This window comes from Leucoraja erinacea, chromosome 34 (assembly GCF_028641065.1).
Source record: "Leucoraja erinacea ecotype New England chromosome 34, Leri_hhj_1, whole genome shotgun sequence".
NCBI lineage: Eukaryota > Metazoa > Chordata > Chondrichthyes > Rajiformes > Rajidae > Leucoraja > Leucoraja erinaceus.
Window position 1 is genome coordinate 6,240,440 of NC_073410.1, and position 15,924 is coordinate 6,256,363.

A 15,924-nucleotide genomic window follows, 5' to 3' on the forward strand; every position below is an offset into this window, starting at 1 on the left:
GATGCTGCAGAGATGAGGTTGATTTGTACCCATGTCTTTTACGATTGTGTTCAGTAAACCCATTATTAGTACCATGTGTCATCAGACCCACCTCCCCCTCCAAAACCCCTGAGAAAGTATGATGATCTGAGCTGAAGATTGCCACGTCTCTGCAATTTAATGATGGAGATGGAGCAGGCAAACAATGATCTCATGAGAGTTTTTTGTTGCTTGGAATCATTGAAGTGTTCTGAAGATTGTCTTCTAATCAATTCCCATCCCTGCTGCTGCCAGTAAGCCAAGGTGGAATCCGAGACTTAAGAGGTTTCAGAGTGATGAAATGGGTGTTGATGTCGTAGTCTTATTGCTAATGGTAGTTTAATACTTCAACACTGTATTACTGGACAAGGTAAAGATCTATGTTAGCTGTTGATTACCAATGCAGTCCATTAAATCCTGAGTCATACAACATTAGTCATATTGTTTACAGTTGCGTATTTACATGGAAGATTAGTCCTATTCTCACCTACCCAGGGGACCTGGCAGCTATGTATGAGGTTGCTCCTGCCTAGGTTTACATCTCCCTGCACTCCAGGGACCTGTAACTCTACATGTTGGATTGGCTCCTGCCTTGCGGGATCCACGCTGTCCACTGTTGTCTTTCAGAAGCAGATGGTGAAGTTGGTATTTTTTTTAAACTCCACTTGTTTCAGAATTGGAACTCGGATTGTTCCTTCTTTATAGCTTACCACAGTTAAAAAAAATAATGTTCTTCTAAAGTACTTCTTTAGCTGTGGAATGCTTTGGGCTGTTCTGAAGTCGTAGAAGATACCGCACGTTTGCAAGTCTTTGCAATATAGTAAATGAAGAATAATTGCATTTTGAGCAACAAGTCTGCAAGCATCCAGTGTTGGTGGAGGTTGCTACTTTGCTGCTTGTCTCCTGATATTGACCTGAAATTCCTTTATGTGTAGATTGCAGCTGATTGTTGATGGGCTGCTGGAGCGATTTATGGCGTCAGGACTGATGGGGAAAGAGTGGGACAGGGTGAAGCTCCATGCGACGATGATGAATACGCTTTTCAGAAGAGACCCAACAGGTGCGTGCATTATACTCAACTCATCTAGTGCTGTATCACCATATCAATCACACACACAGTATGATAGATGCTGGGCAACTTTATAGATTATACTTGTATAGCCCTGATATTAACTCTGCTGAATTTAAATTATTTGAGATATTTCACAGGGCTTGCGCTTCATTTCCACCAATATGTATAAAGAAAAATAAACACTAAAGGCTGGAGTTACCGCAACCTGTCAGACAGTATCTTTGGAGAAAATAAGTAGGTGACGTTTCAGGTCGAGACCCTTCTTCCAGTTGAAACGTCACCTATTCCTCTGTCTCCAAAAAAAATGTTAAAATATTATTTTTTTTAAATCCGGTTTCTAGAGTTCTCCTGTTGTGTTTTTGATAGATAGACACAAAATACGGTAGTAACTCAGCGGGACAGACCGCATCTCTGGAGAGAAGGAATGGGTGACGTTTCAGGTTCAGAAGAAGCGTCTTGATCCGTAACTTCACCTAACCTTCTATCCACAGATGCTGCCTGTCCCATTGAGTTACTCCAGCTTTTTCAGATTCAGATTCAGATTCAGATTCAATTTTAATTGTCATTGTCAGTGTACAGTACAGAGACAACGAAATGCATTTAGCATCTCCCTTGAAGAGCGACATAGCAAACGATTTGAATAAATAATAATAAGTGTCCGGGGGGGGTGTGGTGATTGGCAGTCACCGAGGTACGTTGTTGAGTAGAGTGACAGCCGCCGGAAAGAAGCTGTTCCTCGACCTGCTGGTTCGGCAACGGAGAGACCTGTAGCGCCTCCCGGATAGTAGGAGGGTAAACAGTCCATGGTTGGGGTGAGAGCAGTCCTTTGTGTCTATCTTCGGTGTAAACCAGCATCTGCAGTTCCTTCCTGCACATAGTTTTTCGTAGAGTTGGAGAGCTCCTGGGTGTTATTTTGGAATGAGAACTATCTTGCAAAAAGCAACACGCATTCCCCAGAATGGTCTCGGAGTTGGCATAAGCCTGAATGGCAATCTTGCAAATGAAGGATGGTCAAGTTAAATGAGGTGCTGGTGAATGAAACACTTCCATAACAGGTGCTAACATCTGCAGCAGGCAACAAGAAGGTTGACAGGGGAAAAAATAGCTACAATATTGATCCTGATCTCACACCATCAGAGTTCAGCTCCAGGGCGTTAACTAACGTCAAATCTAGTGTTATTTCTGGCTAGGATTAATTAATCACCCAAAAAAGTGTCGTTTCTAACAGAGGAGCGAATTTTTCGATGTACATATCAGTGGTCTAAATGACTGAATAGGAGGGACCTGTTCCTCAAGTCAAAAGATCAATGACCAGCGAGCATGTTTAGTGGAAGGATTACAGAGAGTTGAGGGGGCGAGAACATCTAAGAGTGACAGGGATGTTGAGGTCTGCCTGATAGGGTATGGACAGAAACAGCGGTAGAGTTGCTGCCTTACAGTGCCAGAGATCTGGGTTTGATTCTGACTGTGGGTGCTGTCTGTATGGAGTTTGTACATTCTCCCTGTGACCTCTGTGGGTTTTCTCCGAGATCTTCCGTTTCCCCCCACACTCATATGTTTGTAGGTTAATTGGTTTGGTATAAATGTCAATTGTCCCTAGTGCGTAGGATAGTGTTAATGTGTGGGGATTGGTGGTGGGTGCGGACTCGGCGGACCTGTTTCCACGCTGTATCTCTAAACTAAACTAAACATTTAAAAGGTATCTGGATGAACTCTGGTTATGCTAGCATGAGAGACTGCCAAGTGAAAACTGAGGTAGGTTAGATATTGTTTTATTGGTGGTGTGAACATGACTTCTGCTATCATTTACCTGCAGAAAATCTCTGTTATTCTGTGTTAATAATGCCTTTGTAATTCTAGTTTAATGGCTGTGATGAACTGGCAATAATGAAAACCTCTGTTGTTTTCAGTGGAGGAACGCAGCAAACAGAACGTGCGTGAAAGGGAATCATTTGATGCAAGAAATGTATTGAAGGTCAGTACCAAACCTGATTGGGAAAAGTGCCCTGTGTTCCTCTGTACAGTGCTTTAACTATTATGTGGGATGATGTACCGAGTTGGTAACATCTATGAATCTTGGTCTTTGATTCTAGATTCATTCATGGCTCATGTGATCATCACTCCAAATACACATGGAGCGCACATTCATTTATAGTACATGTCCAGTTGATAAAATCATAGCACATTCTCTCAAAGCGATTGAGTTTTTTAATCTCATTCCAGACTAGGGTTGCTAGTCAGTCCTTCAGGTGAGACATTAAACTGAGGTTCCATCATTTGCTGTAAAGCAACCCGTGTGATGAGTTCAGGAGAGTGTTCACTACTGCCTTGTCAATACTTGACCAGTTAACATCCCTAATCCACTTTGTTGGTGCCAGAAACATGGCAGCTCTTGTGTACTGCCGAGGTGATGATGTCTGCTGTATGATTTTACCGGGCTGTATGCAAAACAAAACATTTCACAATAAGGCATCAGTGCATCATTGGGATATGGTTATCCTACCCTCCTGTTATTGGGACATCGTTTCCTGAAATATTGTTACTTTGCTTTCTACATTAGAGTTATAGAATCATCATGTCATACAGAACAGAAATAGGCCACCATATGTATGCCACTTATTGTACCTATCCACACCATTCCATTTGTATGCCTTGAGAAATCAAGAACTTGCTGAGGTGCGTTTTAAATTTGCAGCATTGACTCAGTTTGGAAAGTACTTCTTTAGCTGTGGAATGCTTTGGGCTGTTCTGAAGTCGTAGAAGATACCGCACGTTTGCAAGTCGTTGCAATATATTTATAGTTACCCGGGTTCGATCCTGACAATGCATTTCGTTGTCTCTGTACTGTACACTGACAATGACAATTAAATTGAATCTGAATCTGATCTGATATAGTAAATGAAGAATAATTGTATTTTGCAGTAGGCCGGCATGGTGGCGCAGCGGTAGTGATGCTGTGTTACAGCGCCAGTTACCCGGGTTCGATCCTGACTACGGGTGCTGGACGGAGTTTGTACGTTCTGACCTGTGTGGGTTATTACCGGGTTATCCGGTTTCCCCCCACACTCCAAAGACGTACAGGTCAATTGGCCTTGGTAAAAATTGGAAATTGTCCCTAGAGTGTAGGATAGTGTTGGTGTATGTGGATCGCTGGTCGGCGCGGACTCGGTGGGACGAAGGACCTGTTTCCGTGCTGTATCTCTGAACTAAACTAAACTAAAGTGGATGAAAATGAACACCATATCTGACCATGAGAAACAATCCTGAAGGGCATCAGCATGGTTCCATTGATCATGTCAGAATATTGTCCATTTTAGCTGTATGGCAAGCTGCTGTACTTCTGAGAGATTGCCTGGAGTACTTATCTTCCAATAAGGTATTAAATATGTTGGAGCTTTTTTCAAAGAGGAAAAAACAATTCTGATGCCTTAGATTAACAAACCCCACTAAATCAGTATCAGCGGTAGGGCAGATTCATCGTGTAAATACAAAATATGGTTTCTGGAAATTTAAAGTCCAAACAAACTAAGCAATAAATATTCCAGCATATTGTACAGCTGGGATAATATGCTATGTTGACAACCTTCATCAGGTGTACCTTTGTATTGGTGCGTGCATCCTTGACTGGAAATCTTCACTCACCCCCAGCCCTACGATGCTCACACATGCCACACCCCGTACCCACGCTACCCTTTCTCCCATCATTGACTTAAACCACTTAAAGTCTGTAATGATATGGAATGGCTGCCATATTTTCTTGCATCATTATCTTTGTACATGAGTAAAATTGTAATGAGAATGATAAGAATGAGGGTTTTAATCTAATTCCGGACTAGAGTTGCACTTCAGTCCTTCAGAGGAGACATGAAACTGAGGTTCCATCTTGCTGTAAAACACCCTGTGTTATAAGAACAGGAGTGTGTTCTATCTGTGAGAAGAATGCCTCTATCTAAGTACAGGTGAATAAGCAAAGTAACTTGCTTTCGATTGATTTCTGCTTCATTCTTCAGTTTGTTTAGTTTAGTTTCGAGATACATCGTGGAAACAGTTCCTTCGTGACCGAGTCCGTGCCGACCAGCGATCCCCATACACTAACACTATCCTACACACACCAGGGACAATTTACAATTATCCCAAGCTAATGAACCTGTGGGTGAAAACCGGAGCTGCCGGACAAAACCCACGCAGGTCACAGGGAGAGAACGCACAAATTCCTTACAGACAAGCACCTGTAGTCAGGATCGAACCCATGTCTCTGGAGCTGCATGGCAGCAGCTCTACCACTGCGCCACCATGCTGCCACTAATTCGCCCCCATATTTCCCTCCTACACCCCGTCCTCCACTAGCCGAGTGGATGAACCAACCACCTGTTATGTATGATCTATCTTCCCTTGTTGTCCACAAGGAACTGAATGAGAGCAGCTATGACTGGGCATTGGGACTGACCAACTGCGGTGGGAATTCCAGATGTGCCGTCTGGCAATTGTAAACATGGATTCTCTTTTTAACTGCTGGCCCACGGAAATCCTTGGTGATGGAAATGTTGTATTACAGGTGCAATGAATCTGAGAACGACACACTCACTATCACTTTATGTGTTGCAATAAAGTTTATGGTGCCCTGCTTAGCGCGCAGGATCTCGGCACCGAACGCTAAGCAGCAATGAAAGTGCTAATGGAATCAGTGCTAAGAAGCATTGATATAGCATCATGTATAAAAAGGTGCACGTCTCACAGCTCTGTTGTGCCGGGAAGGTGTCTGGTATCTCTGCCTCCCTGCTGCCGCACACTGCTGTGCTGGAAACAAGCTATCATTCCTGGCCCTTCACTGGTACCCGTGCACAATGAATCCCCCTCGACTTGGTGTGGAGAGGCTGCCGGGTGATAGTAGGCTCGTGCAAGAGGAGTGGCCACTCAGTGTGAGGATGACGAGCTGAGGGCTGGTCGGGCACTGCCCTCTGTGTGCTGACAGATCACCAGGATGGTCAAGAAGGAACTGCAGATGCTGGAATCGAAGGTAGACAAAAGTGCTGGTGAAACTCAGCGAGTGAGGCAGCATCTATGGAACAAAGGAAATAGGCAACGTTTTGGGTCTAGCCTTCCCCCATCACTGCCTCTCGGTGCTCGTCTCCACTACCCTCTCCCAGCCCCAAGGTTTCTCCACGGTAACATGGGTGAACAGTCAGCGACCACCCCACTCATCATGCCAGCTCCACATTATAAAGCTGAGAGGGTGCAACACAAGCAAATCTCCCCACACCCAGCCCTGGATCATTGCTGTGACAGTCCCATTGGAGGCCAGAGAGATTCAGTCTAGAGTCCGAGTCACAGCGTAACAGCATGCCTCTGCGCTCATCGGACAATACGGAACCAGGCCCTTCATCCCAACACCAACCCAACCTGCAACCACACATTTACATTAATCACCCATTTTATTCTTCCCGCAGTCTCATTATTGCTTCTAATTCTATCACTCACCTACACACTAGACTCTAGATTTTAGAGATACAGTGCAGAAACAGGCCTTTTGGCCCACCGAGTCCACACCAACCATCGATCACCCGAACACTAGTTCTATGTAATCGCACTTTTGCGTCCCACACACTGGGGGCAATTTACAGACGTCACTTAATGTACAAACCTGCTCGCCTTTGGAATGTGGGAGGAAACCGGAGCATCCGGAGAAAACCCTCGCGATCACAGGCAGAACATATAAACATCGCACAGGCAGCAGCCGTAGTCAGGATCGAACCCGGTTCTTTGGAGCAGTGAGGCAGCAACTCTACCGCTGTGTCACTGATTGCGGTGGATGACTCCTGCTGTAGTCCGTGTACACCAGTGGTTGAGGGAACTAATGTTTTGATTGAAGAATGGAATACCAATCAAGCAGACAACTTTGATGGTGTGAAACTTCTTGTTTATATGCAGGAAGGTGTTTCATCAAACTCCCAGCTTGTGCCTTCGAGATAGTGGAATTGCTTTGAGGTGTCAGGAAGTGAGTCATTCCCTACCCTATACACAGCACTTGGCCTCCTTTTCTATTTACATTAGTAATGTGCTGGATCAGTTGCGATCTGGTCATTGGTGAACCTCAGGCCTTTGGGCATTGAGCAATGGTCAACATTGATGACCCGTTGATGCATGTATCCCAGAGCAGTCATCAGACTGAAAATATTTTGCCCTTTTTGTGACGTACAAGAATGGAAATGTTAGTGGTTTCAAGAAACCTCCATCACAATTTTGTGATTCTCAAGCTGTTGCTTGTCTGTACAGCACTACTCAGTCTGAAGTCTGCACTACAGCTACAGCACTCTGAACAAGGGGTCTGACCCTTATCATCCATCCTTTTTCTCCAGAGATGCTGCCTGACCTGCTGAGTTACTCCAGCATTTTGTGTCCCATCTACTGTATAAACCAGCATCTGCAGTTCCTTCCAACACTACTCCCCCTGTCTTCTCTCTCCCAGACTGAGCAGAGACACCGATCGTTGCTGGGGTCTCGTTCAGCAGAGGCATTCCTCCGATCCTCCATCATCTGCTCGACTATCAGCCAAATCCCTCCCCTCACTGATCATCTGCTAATCAGAACCTCTGACTCTGCTCTCTGAATGATCTGCCCCTCTCTAAGATGCCCTACTGTAAATAAAACATTTAACTTCCTATAAACTGCTTGGGTGCATAATTGCCCATCTAGTTTTTTCTCCATTCAGACAAGGAATTCAAATATTTAAGAAGGAACTGCAGATGCTGGAGAATCGAAGGTTACACAAAAAAGCTGGAGAAACTCAGCGGGTGCAGCAGCATCTATGGAGCGAAGGAAATAGGCAACGTTTCGGGCCGAAACGTTGCCTATTTCCTTCGCTCCATAGATGCTGCTGCACCCGCTGAGTTTCTCCAGCTTTTTTGTGTAACCAAAGAATTCAAGTAAGCTACCTGAAATGCATCAGATCCCCATAATCTTCCTCCATTTGCTCCAAGACAAATGAAACTATTGCCAAGACGACGTTATGTTTGAGGTAGCCAGTCCATTAAGTACACCAGAGCCAAAATCTGATTTCTGCCCGCCGATCCCATCCGTTTGGAGAGATTCTATAATTAAAAACGCACTGAGGTCCTATTGAGGCTAATTGCTTTCAGGAAATTTTAATCTAGTTTTGAGCTTGTGTAAAACTAATCTCCCCTTCGCTTTGATGTGACTGTGTTATGAAAGTCAGAAAAACCAGCAGGAACACCTGGCTACTTTTAACATTTAGTTTTCAAGGTCATGATATTTATTATTAGGTTTCCTAATAATGAAATGTAATACACTCGTCTTTATAGCACATGGAACAGGATAGCATAGGAACAGGCCCTTCGGCCCAAAATGGCGGTGCCAAACCATGATGCCAAGTTAAACAAATCTCTTCTGTCTCAACATGATTCATAGTTTAGCTTTCCCTGAAGCATGAATTGAATCAAACTGAGTAACAAACAGTGGGAATGGCAGTAGGGAAGGGCTGCTGCCTCATGGTTCCAGCAGCCTGGGTTCAATGCTGACCTCTGGTGCTGTCTGTGTGGAGCTTGAATGAATTAATTTGATCATTCATTGATGCTGTCTGTGTGGAGCATGCATGTTCTCCCTGCAACTGTACAATTTTCTCCGGGTGCTCCAGTTCCTCACAAATCGGTTGGTAGGTTAATGGGCCACAATAAATTGCCCTAGTATATAGTTGAGGGGTAAAGTCTGGAGGAAGTGGCGGGATTGTGGTGAGAATAAAATAGGCTTGTGTAGGATGAGTGTAAACGGGTGCTTGATGGCGACATAGACCTGGTGGGGCAAATTTCTGTACGTTTTGTCTCTATGCCTCTAACTTGAGCTGGAGTTCCTTTACCTTCCTGGGGTCTCATTCACAAGGGCCTCCTGCTGTTCAATGGTTGAGGTGCATATAGAAACATTTTTAAAATCTGGTGTTCAAGGGCGTCCAAAAATGCAAAGTCGTTGAGGGTTCCAGTTTTCTTTAACTCGGGTGGCTGGTTTTACCTGAGCAAGTGGCAGAAGAATGGGAGTTAGTAAATGCCTTCAATGAGGTGTACACCTTGCAATCCAGAACTCAGATTAACACTGGTAGTTAAAGCAGTGACTGCGGGCAATGGCCTAGACACTCAGTCTGGTATTTTATTGATTATATGGAGTCGTGGGATCCATAAGACAATTCCTGGAAACTGACTGGTAGTGGAGACAATTACTTTCTAACGTACATCTACGTAAACAACTACTTATTTATTCTGCACTATTTTGAGGACTTAATTATTGAAGTTTGAACCAGCCACAGATATGCTTCACACTCAAGGTAGAAAATATATCCACACAGCTTTTGGTAAAGGTGAGAATTTAGGATGAAGAAAGAGGCCATTTTGCCCTACAAGCCTCTCCCTCCTCATTAAGACTGTGGTTTAGTGCTGTACATGCTACATTTCCCGAAATGCCATGTTATGTTTAGTTTACAAAAGTCTATTAAAATCGGATTATAAAATTAATAATTGATCCAACATCAATTGCTGTTTACAGAACAGTATTCCAATTTACAGTTCCATTCTGCACGTAGCAGCTTCTTCAGTTCTGAACTGAAAACCTGTTGGGTTTTTTTAACTCTCTCCTCTCTCTCCGTTTGTCTGTGAGTCTCTCTCTCGTTGTCTCTCTCTCTATCCCTGACTTTCTCAAAGAACATAGAAACAGAAAAAGAGATGCAGGAATAGGCCATTCGGCCTTTCGTGCCAGCACCGCCATTCAATAAGATCATGGCTGATCATCTAAAATCAGTACCCCATTCCTGCCTTTTCCCCATATCCCTTGATTTCTTTAGCCCTAAGAGCTAATTCTAACTCTCTCTTGATAACATCCAATGAATTGGCAACCACTGCCGTCTGTGGCAGTGAATTCCACAGATTCACAACTCTCTGGGTGAAGAAGTTTTTCCTCATCTCAGTCCTAAATGGCCTACCCCTTATTCTAAAACTGTGACCACTGGTTCTATCTCTGTGCGTCTCTCTTTCTCTGTCTGTACCTCTATCTCATGAAGTGCACTTAACATTGTGAAATGGCCAATCAACTCATCTATTAACCTTCCGTGTAGATACCCTGGTATGACTTTATGGTTACGCATGACAAAAAATCACTAGTAATTAGATTAGCAGATGCGTGAAGGCTTTTATTTCTAATGAAGAAAAGCATGTATTACATCAATTAAATGGCTATGGTTGGGAACAAGTTGAACTCCAAGCTGTGTGCGGAAGGCTTGCTGATGTGACTTCTTCTGGCTATTTTACTTGCTCTCCCGTGTCGGTGGCCCCACACTGACTCAGTGGGAATGTGTCGCAATTGGCTTTGAATATGTTCAGGCACCACAACACCACTTTAGTCTCAAATTGGCCTTGAGTTTAAATGATATCCAGTTGAAATTGCAGTTTGAGCAGGGTTCATCTCTTTCTACCTCTGTTGTGGATGGCGTTAACCTGTGGTTTATTTATTTTTTTTAAACACCTCTGTCAGATCCAACAAACGAGTGGAATAAAGGCACGGAATTAAATTGAGAACCTCACAGAAAGGCCACGGAAAACAAACACGTCTACCGACAGTGTAAAGGCAGAATAGCATTTTAGAATTACATTCCAGATCTTCTAATTACATATCGATTGTCCAGAAATATATCTAGTTATCTCTTTAACCTCTATTTAAATATTATTGATTAATATTTTTGGGTAATCTCCTATTAGACTTCCAAATTCCGCATTTAAATTCTTATCACTTGGTATCTGAACGCTAATAGTGTTTCAATCATCAAATCTTTACTTTTCTAAAGGATCCATCCCATATAATGTTGTCTGAAATTGCCAGCTGGTTTTGGATGCTTCACACTGAGAACTTTGTCTACCCAAATCAATTCCTTCATTATTACTTAAAAAAAATTAAATGTAATGAGGTATTTTTTCCATTCTATGAGCTGGTAGCTAGTAGATCGATGCTCGCCTGTTGTGTTTCTCTCCCTTGCTTTCCGCTGTGTGATAGAAACATAAAAAATAGGTGCAGGAGTAGACCATTCGGCCCTTCAAGCCAGCACCGCCATTCAATATGATCATGGCTGATCATCCAAAATCAGTACCTCGTTCCTGCTTTCTCCCCATATCCCTTGATTTTGTTAGCCCAAAGAGCTATGTCTAACTCGGGAGATAGCAACTAACTGATGCTGCTTTACTGAATTATGTTTAATCGCTATGTACATTTTACAAACCCAAAAGCAACCCTTTCATAGAACCTACAACACAAGATGGCTTGTTAATGCACAAAATTGGTGAACAAACGCAGTCTGCTGCATAGAATTGGGCCACTTGGGAAAATTGGGAAAGTTTTAGTAAGAACTAGACGGGCAGCTTTGTCACACAGAGGGTGGTGGGTATATGGAATGGACGAATTGAGGTAGTTTAGAGTGATATAGGCCAAAAGTGGGCAAATATGAAAAGCTTCGATGGAGCATGTTAGTCAGCGTGGAAGAGTTGGGCTGAAGGGCCTGGTTCTGTGCGGTATGACCTAAATACATGCCTTTATACAGCACCTTTTGATCTCAGAACAAACAAAACCACTATACAGTTAATTAAATATCTTTGAAGTGTGGTACTTTTTCAGTTTGTGAAATGTGTCAAATAATTTTCACACTTCAAATTCCCACTAGCAGCAGCTTGCTTGTGTTTTGATATTAGTTGACAGATAAATATTTGCCAGGGAGTAACATTTGTGTACTTAGTAATAGTCTCTTGGAATCCTTTGCATCCAAAGGGAAGAGACAGGATTAGGGTTAAGCATCTACTCTGAAGGACAGCATATCTGATGCTGGGGTACTCCCTTAATAATGCACTCATCCCACTTGGGCAGTCTGCACCCTAGCGGCATAAGCATTAAATTCTCCAATTTCCAGTAGCCCTTGCTGTCTCCTCCCCTTCTCAGCCCTCGGGCTCCTCTTCTACCTTTTTCCTTTCTTCTCCCCGCCCCCCTCCCCCCACCCTACATCACTCTGAAGAAGGGTTTTGGCCCGAAACGTTGCCTATTTCCTTCGCACTTTAGATGCTGCTGCACCGCTGAGTTTCTCTAGCACTTTTGTCTACCTGGCTGGACTCCCATTCTCGGGTCTGAAGAAGAGTCCCGTCCTAAAACATTACCAGTCTATTTTCTCCAGCCTGACCCACTAAGTTACTCCAGCATTTTGTGTCCATCTTTGGTATAAACCAACATCTGCAATTATTATAGTCGGGTCTCCGAGCATTGATTGCAATACTTACATAGTTGTAGAGTTCATGGTAATCTTTCTTTCATCACCATTCCACGTTGAGATAGGCCAAATTAACAGAGCTCCAGCTAAAGGAGAAATAACCCTGCACCTTGTCACTAAAGTATTAATATCTTCCTTTCCTTTGCAGAAATTTGAAGACTACCTTTTTGGTGAAGTGGAGCTGAACACGGTCCATATCTCCCAGAGGTTCTCAGCTGACAGTTCTGGCTTTTATTCTTGTTCAGGATCCATCAACTTTTCTTAAAGAGTGTGGAATTGTTGAGCCCTGACTGACAGAATATGTGCAGAATAACATTGCACACCCATCTCCACCCAAAATATAACGACAATAGATTTACGTCTGCTCAACTTGGAAACCACCGCAGAATAGACTCGAGTGATGCTTAATTGCAAATGAACCAGTGTTTCAATTTGATCCCCTTTTAACCCCCTTTTTCAGAAGCAATGATTGAATTGTTATGACTTCTTAGCCTTGGGATGAGATGCTGGCGTTGAACAATGGAGTACTCTTGCATATGACAGAATCAGGTGCTCCCAGGTCATAGGCAACAGAGTCAGATGGTTGGTAGAGATCCCTGTTCTTGACTTCAGCACTGGTCCTCCGCAGGATATCTCCTATTGTTCCAATCTGGCAATTTTCCATCCCCTTGCCAATCATCGTGTGCTGTCTCGGGCAGATTGCCATATTTGTGCTGACATGTGTCACCACAGACCTGCTCGCTCATACACCTTTTGTAGATGAACCATGAGGCCAGCAGGCAGAGGAGATATCCATGGTCACTCCAGCCCTAGAAGCGAGAGGCCAGCTTGCTGACATTCTGCTCCACCTTGCCCTCTGATTGCGGTGAATGGTCTCAGTCTGTCAAACATTCACAGGGAATATTTGGTTGCAACATGTTGCGGTAAGTTAATAGTGGAACAGAGCAGATGTGCTTTATCATGTAACGAATAAATCATCACACGCAGCCAAAGCCTGACGTGCCCAGCAATTCCCTGCAGAATATAGTCTGTTTGGATTGTTTTTTTCTCTCTTTGCCTTACAACAGGCACAGTTGAAAATCTAGGATAAAATGCAGGAAGTAGCCATTTGATAAATGCAGCATTATGCAGCCCTGGAGGCTATTCATCGCACCAGGCTCTGATTGCTCATTGGTGAGCTGTTAATTAATCTCATTCCTTGGCTCTTTCCCTAAATCTCTGTAAATATTTTCCCTTTAAATATTTATCTTGTTCTCCGTTGAATGTTGCTATTGGATTTGCCCTTTAGACACTGTATTCTAGTTCACAATAACAAGCAAAACCTATAAAGGTTGCTTGTGGCTTTTATTTATTTTACCTCTTGCCTTCGGTTACTGACAGTTAGCTGTTGCTCTGTCAAAGCTATCTATGATTTTAAGCACTTTTGCTCCAGGTCTTCCAGTCTCCTACCTATGTTAGGCAACTTATGAATATATAGTGTGCAGGAAGAAACTACAGATGCTGGTTTACATCAATAATAGACACCAAAAGCTGGAGTAAGTCAGCAGGTAGGGCAGCATCTCTGGAGAAAAGGAATAGGTGACGTTTTGTGTTGAGTCCCTTCTTCAGACTCAAATATATCTATATATATATATATATAGAGAGAGGTATAAATATGTGTGTGTGTGTGTGTATATAGATATATATGGATTGAATATTTTGATGCAATTGTGTATGGAGAAAACAGAAGTAATTAAATGGTGAGTATTTTTCAACCAGCAAGTCTACACAAAATGTAGACACAACCAAAATGTCTATAGAAACATGGGAAACATAGAAAATAGGTGCAGGAGTAGGCCATTCGGCCCATCGAGCCTGCACTGCCATTCAATATGATCATGGCTGATCATCGAACTCAGTATCCACTATTTAACTATTTAAGTTATCTAAGCACCGTTACCCCAACTAACCTCACTCCTCCCACCCCACCAAAGATCCCGTTTGCCAGGACTACACAATGCATAGTACTAACAATAAGATCTATAATTGTAATGGAAACACAAGAGATTGCAAATGCTGGAATCTGGAGCAAAAAAATAACTGCTGGTGATCTCAGCAGGTCAAGCAGGATCTGTGGAGGCAAAAGGATAGTCGATCTTTTGTGATGTGATCCTGCATCACCATTGAGCATGAAGGGTAGGTGTAAAGAGGTGAGAGGGAGGGGCTGACTCACCTTTCCTATAAACCTTTGAGCACCTTGTGGGTGTATGTTAAGGAAATTAATGTGCCAGCATCTTAAACATTAAATCAAATTTCTGACAAGCTGAAAGCTTTGTGCCCTTTTGTGTAAACCAGCATCTGCCGAACCTTGTTTCTACAAGCTGAAAAAAACTCCCAGTTTTTCTACATTGAGTTAGAATTTATTCACCATGGAGAATTTGTTAAAACATCCCTTTCTAGACCAACAGGCTTAATTTTTTTTAACTGGACCATCCAATGGTAAGAAAATAATCGATGTTCAGTGTGGCACAGTAGAGCAATGGTAGAGTTGCTGCCTTACAGCAGGGACGTGGGTTCAATCCTGACATTGGGTGCTGTCTGTATGGAGTTTCTGCATTCTCCCTGTGACCTGCGTGGGTTTTCTCTGGGTGCTCCGGTTTCCAAAGACGTGTAAGTTCATTGGCTTCTGTAAATTGCCCCCCCTTGCCTGTAGGATAGAACTAGTGTGCGGGTGATCATTGGTCGGCATGGATTTGACGGGCCGAAGGGCCTGTTTTCACTGTATTTTTAAACTAAACTCAAATTAAAAATCCTTCTGCAATAAAATGAAAAAGCTCAACATGTGAAATGGAATTTGTGGAGAAAGAAACAAGGGTTAATGCCGCAGGCTGGTAACCCCCTTGTCAGAACTGATAACTATTGGAGCAGCAGAGAACAGGTTTTAAGAAATTCAAGAAGTGGTCATGAGGGAGGAAAGTACAAAAAGCAGCCTTTGTGGAAAGAAAGTGATTTCATGACAAAAGGCCTGATGCTTCAAGGCCAAAGAGAGGTGTATTGAAACACGTCTTAAACAGCAAGAACACTATTACCAGCAGCTCAATTCTAAAAAAGTGAGAACTGTGTCTAATCTGAAAGTGCTGAATGCATTCTATGGTGAAGAGTTTAATCAAAAGATGATGCTGTATTATGACTTTTTATTGAGCCTGATTGGAACAGTAGGTATTCAGTGACGAAGGTGGATAGAAAATTAAAATGGTGAATGATCAGAAGCTTGGGGACAAACTGAATAGGGGAGTTCAACAAACTAATTACCGGAGGAGGATGAAGGGCGATGTATAAGATCATGAGAGGAGTAAATAGGGTAAATGCACAGATTTACCCAGAGTAGGGGGAATCAAAAACCAGAGGTCGCTGGTTTAAGTTAAGGGGGGAAAGATTGAACAGGAAGCTGAGGAGCAACATTTTTTACACAAAGGGTGGGAGTTAAATGGAATGAGTTGCTGGAGGAGGTAGTTGAGGCAGGTACTATCATAATGTTTTAAAAAAAAAAAACATT

The 15,924-nt window shown here is 43.0% G+C and overlaps 1 protein-coding gene across 1 annotated transcript in view; it reads left to right on the forward strand.

The window, feature by feature from the left end:
* ascc1 (activating signal cointegrator 1 complex subunit 1) overlaps positions 1-13,371 on the forward strand; it is a 33,192-nt gene extending 19,821 nt beyond the window's left edge. The window contains exons 8-10 of the mRNA XM_055661744.1: positions 954-1,078; positions 3,001-3,065; positions 12,538-13,371. Of these exons, the coding sequence (XP_055517719.1) occupies positions 954-1,078; positions 3,001-3,065; positions 12,538-12,654 (307 nt within the window). The 3' untranslated portion in view covers positions 12,655-13,371. The remainder of the gene's footprint in view (positions 1-953; positions 1,079-3,000; positions 3,066-12,537) is intronic.
* The last annotated feature ends 2,553 nt before the right edge of the window (positions 13,372-15,924 follow it).